The following is a 5,213-nucleotide window of genomic DNA, read 5'->3' on the forward strand; positions in this document are numbered from 1 at the left end:
AGCGGCACTTTGCCATACTCCTCTTTGGGATATCAGAACGGCGCGTTCGGCAGCCTCGGCTGCCCCAGCCAGCACACCCACACCCACCCGTCGCCCACGAACCCCGGCTACGTGGTCCCGTGTAACTGTAGCGCCTGGTCCACGTCCAGTTTACAGCCCCCCGTGGCCTACATACTTTTCCCAGGTATGACCAAGGCTGGCATAGACCCATATTCATCAGCGCACGCTGCTGCTATGTAACCCACACACAAGACTGCTTTCTCTTTATAATTTAACTTGAATACTGAAAATGCATGTATATAATGGACAGTCCAGTGCGCCAAAAAGAGGCACGAACAGTTGTAATTGCCTTGGACTTGTTATGGCAAAAGAAAAAAGGAGGAGGGGAAAAAAATAAACTTTTCAAGAGCTCGACGTTCCTAAACCTCAGCATGGAACTCGGAATAGATGTAAGGAGGTGCCCTGTGATCTGTAAGAATTGTAAATGTTATAACTTTTATGGCAACCAGAAAAAGGAGGCCTTTAACTTTATTTATTGTGTACATTTCGATGCTATGGTAATTTTGTGTTGACTATTGATATAGGCTATTTCATTTTGATATTTGGCTTGCACAACTTAACAACTTGCATTCTTATTTCCTGTATAAGCCTAAGTTTTAGTATACATTTTGGCACTCGTAATTTTACGATGTTAATGAATTAGGGTCATAATTGGGACCTATAGGTTGGGTATACGGGTCATATTGTTTATATTTATCAAACTGACACATAAAACCAGACGGTCTATTTAAGATGACAAGACAAAACCATCCATTTATTTTTATTTTTGTTCTTAAGTGCTAGTCACACATTTTTTTTAAGTTGTGTATTTTCTATTTAAGGTGGCAATTTAAAACCTGTCATGTTATGGAAAGGTATAATGTAATTAGAAGGTTGATACCTCTGCTCTTTGTTCAATTGCTGAGCAAAGACGTTTCGAATAAAGACAATCTGTCTTCAACAATTTACAATTTCCTGTGGCTATTTGGACACAAATGAAGAAACTAACTTATTGTTTGGGGGACATTTAACCTGTGGCTGATCACGTATTATTTTTAATGGTGCTTAATTGTCAAGATATTTACAGAAGGATGAGATTTTATTTAATGCTGATTGATCAATGAGATAACGTATATCGTCTTGTCATGGACCTGCATTTTCATTAGACCTAAACAAAATAATCTCCAACCATCATTAAAAGGTCTTCGTTTAAAAGTTTAGTCAACTGAGTCAACTAAAATGTATTTGTATAAGGAAACTAAACCTGTTAAGCCTAACTCAATTCCTGGCCAGACTAATAGGCTTGTTGCCAAGTGGATGCATTGATTTAAAGCCGTTTACCTGCATGGTTTTGAGAATGCCGTGCGTTGCAATAACTCCAACCCTTCTGTTGATGCATCATCCATGCACTTTTTTTCCCATGCATGTGTTGCTGTGATTGATGTCAACTTCTGCACTATACGTTTTATTTTTATCGGGCTATTATTAAGCTTTTTGGCTTCCACATTTGGCTGCGTGTCCTTGTTTTAAACGGGTTTAAAACGTGTTCATTGCGTTAGGTATATAGCCTACAATGTTTCTTGACACTGAAATGAACCTCTTGCGGTGTTTGATGTTTGACAGTTCAGGAGAGGCCTCCCCCGAAGGGATTCCGCTTGTCGGACTTGTTTGACTGCTTAATCACTTGAGGAGGAAGCCTGCATGCTGCTTAATTATAGGTTCACTTATCCAGCGCCCATAAGTGCAAGTGAAATGTGAGTTTTATTTAAACTGCTTTGTTGGCTATACGTTTTTCAGGTGACATGCACTATAAGTTTAGGCTATACAACATCATGACTGTGTGAGCGTGCGTGCGGAGGGGCGCGTTTATTTTCATTGGATTGTTTTTAGATTGCCTCCAATAACTAAATCATTTCCAGTCCACGGTCCACGCACGATTGGACGTGTATATAAACAGGTTGGTGGTGGGTCTATAAACTCTAGCGATACCAATGTGAGTGAATTTAAACCGTTTTCTGCCAAAATGAGAGGACATGTCGGTAATAATATAACGTTCGGTTTGTCAATACAATAAATATAAGCCAAAATGTATATTTGTTTCTTTAATAAAATGCGCGGATTAAAAGTCTGATAGCATTGCATTTACCCTGTACATTCGTCTTTGTCACCGTGATGTGGAATAGGATTTGGAGGTGTAGATATTAGGCTTCAGTATTAATTAAAAATTTCATTTCACATCCAAATTGTTTACTTATCTGCCAGGAACATATGCCGAGAGAAGTTAAGATTCACGATTCTGCACTATTGCCCAAGGTGCAATTCAATATTAGGAAGGGGAGGGGAGGAGACGGGCAGCCTCAGATTTTTATGACAGACTTAGCTCTTATCTAGCGCTGTAAATGAGGGTGATACTTCATTGAACCGAACGGCAAATTCTACATCAAACCCCTAAAGCATCATAATTCAACTTAGACCATTATAATTACTTTTAGGTGTAGCCAGGTATAGCCTTGCAGTCGAAATAGAGGATCAATCCCACATTTTCCCCAATTGACAATTAACCAATAATCTGAATACAGCGCTTAAAAATAAGATTCGCCTATATGAATCACATGCAGGAGAATACTAGGCCTATACTTTGAATTTATACATCTTCATAAGGTATAACTTCAATAAAATAAACTCATGGTTTTGCCAACGTTTATCCTTAATGCAAAAATTGCAAATGGACTCAGCAGCTAAAAATAAATAACCACACAATAATGTCATATCAGAAAATATAATGGAGAAAATTATGATTTTAAATTATAGACGCCCTAAATCTCCCTTTAGCTCTTCCCCTTGACATTTTTATTCGAGCACAACAGAGCGCCTGCGCTGCCATATAGACGAATTAAATCTGCCTTATCTCTCTGGGATTCCTTTCAGCGCGAGATCAGAGAAAAAGAGAGGATAATTGTTCTTTATTTTATTTAATTTAACGCGACAGCCAGCGCTTTCAGGTCATTTATGCTTCATTTAGTGATAAAAGTCAATGAGGAGGGGACACTTTTTCCACCCTCCAACACTTGAGTCTAAAGTATAACGGATGAAACAAAAGTGGGGGGAACTTGACGCTTTTAATTGAAAGCCATGGGTCATTTACATTATTGTTTTTTAATGTGACCCTAGAATCATATACAAAGCCGAGTTTGATAGCTATTGTGAATGTAGTTTGTATCTATCCGCACTAATTTCCTAAATCAAAATAATTGTCTTGAGCACCCCTAAAGGATCGATGTTGAAGAATAAAATAATGTAATAGCTATAGCTATATTGATGATCATGATGTAAAAATAAAAAAGGAAGGTGGAGAATTGCCATGACAGGCACACATGCAGTTCACTTATCAAAAGGGCATTCATAGACTGATGGTGGCATATTTGTCTCAATTCACGGATAAATTGTTCTGGGATACAACTGATCTCATTTCAGAATATTCGCAATTGTCTCTGCAAGACCAAAAAATAATCACAGCTAAACCCCGTTATCTAAAATTGGATCTGGGATACCATTTTGACGAAAAAACAGTAAACCGTAGTTCTGTTGTTTGAAGACCCCGGCTTGAATTTGGGGCTCCGTGGATAGCCATTTGAAAGAAATGAAATTGTGAAGGAGCTGATAAGAAAAAAAAAGAATTGATGAGCTGAGAGAAAGGGAATCATACCACGTTGTTTAATGTCATGCCAGTCGGAAAACTGATTTACACTAAGGAACCCCCCTTTCCAGAAAGTAGACTTATAAAGTCCCGTGACTAACGCACACTTGTATGCACTGGTCAGAACCTTATGAGGATTTTTTGGGGATATTTGAAAGTAAAAAGAAAGCATAAACTTTACGCAGTTTCACATCATATGCTGCATCACTCGTGTTGCTGACTGACAAGTTCCGCAATTTGTAAACTTCATCCATTGTGAACTGCAACAACACTCCCGTTACTTTTTGCGATGATGCACAGGGAGTCCACATTTTAAATGTATACCAAATCAACGTGGTATTATAAGCCTGCTGTTTATTTAGATTTTTTATTTGCTTAGGTAAATGTCATGTCATCTGTTTCTCACATCACTGCCCCGTGAATGGATGCCCTATCAAACTTGCTGAAGCTGTTTGATTGATTGATTGATTGATTTATTGATTGATTGATTGATTGATCATTTTATTCACAGTTTGTACAATGGGTATACAGTTCAAACGACAGTGCAGGTCAATACAAAAACTGCCAGTGAGGATATAACCAGAAAAAGCACTAAGACTTGTACATCATGGTGCTTCATTTTCAATTAATCAGACGATCCTGCATGGCGATTTGTGCTATACTGTATGAATAGAGCCTATATATTGCCTATTATTCATGTATTTAAACTTTTGGAAAGTTAATTTGCAAAACGATCAAGCAATAATCTTGTGGGAAAAGTTTAGGCTACTAAAATCATGGATAAAGCCACCTGTGGCTGTGACGAATGACAAATTGTTATTTAATAGGCGCCATCCTATAAGTATAAGCTATGTATTTCCATCAAATAGCAATGTAGATTGGTAGATCCCTGTGTGCATCTTGTTTATTTGCTCAAACGCCTTCCTTTTATGATGTTACTTTGTCTTTTAGAATCTCAGTTTATTTTACTTAGTCCAGTCCAGTGGTTTTCAACCGGTGGTCCGGGGACCATCAGTGGTCCTCAGGTGGTCCCCAGCAAAATGATGGAGAGTCAGTAACCAAATGGTCCCTTACCGGTCCATTTCTTTCATTTTACACTTTAATTAAGAGCTACATTTTTGTTAAACATCTGTGTTACTTAGTTTACAAGAAGTCTACACAATTATTAGAGAATGTAAAATAAGTTATTTTGATCACTGTTTGCCTGTTATCTCTCCTGTGGTACCACATCAATGCAGCTGCAGCATGGAATTGTGGACAAAAGCATAACAAAATATTTTTTTGTTTTGTGTCTGAGAGGAAAAATCTCGTCATGGTAGTCCAGACCGTGCCTCAAATGCCAAATATAAAATGGTCTTTGATATGAAAAAGGTTGAAAACTACTGCTATAGTCAAACACATTTAAGCATGGTTTATAGACTAACATGTTGAGGCTTTAAGGCTAACATATTGGTCACATGGTGAAAGGGTTTTATAG

General features: G+C 37.9%; 1 protein-coding gene across 1 annotated transcript in view; it reads left to right on the top strand.

Moving 5' to 3' along the window:
* The window catches only part of sox14 (SRY-box transcription factor 14), a 2,279-nt gene extending 767 nt beyond the window's left edge, over positions 1 to 1,512 (top strand). The window contains exon 1 of the mRNA XM_083766554.1: positions 1 to 1,512. This exon is cut by the window's left edge and continues 767 nt beyond it. Coding sequence (XP_083622680.1) covers positions 1 to 240 — 240 coding nt within the window. The 3' untranslated portion in view covers positions 241 to 1,512.
* The last annotated feature ends 3,701 nt before the right edge of the window (positions 1,513 to 5,213 follow it).

This window comes from Protomyctophum parallelum (genome assembly GCF_964188405.1).
Source record: "Protomyctophum parallelum genome assembly, chromosome: 6".
In the NCBI taxonomy this organism is placed as follows: Eukaryota; Metazoa; Chordata; class Actinopteri; order Myctophiformes; family Myctophidae; genus Protomyctophum; species Protomyctophum parallelum.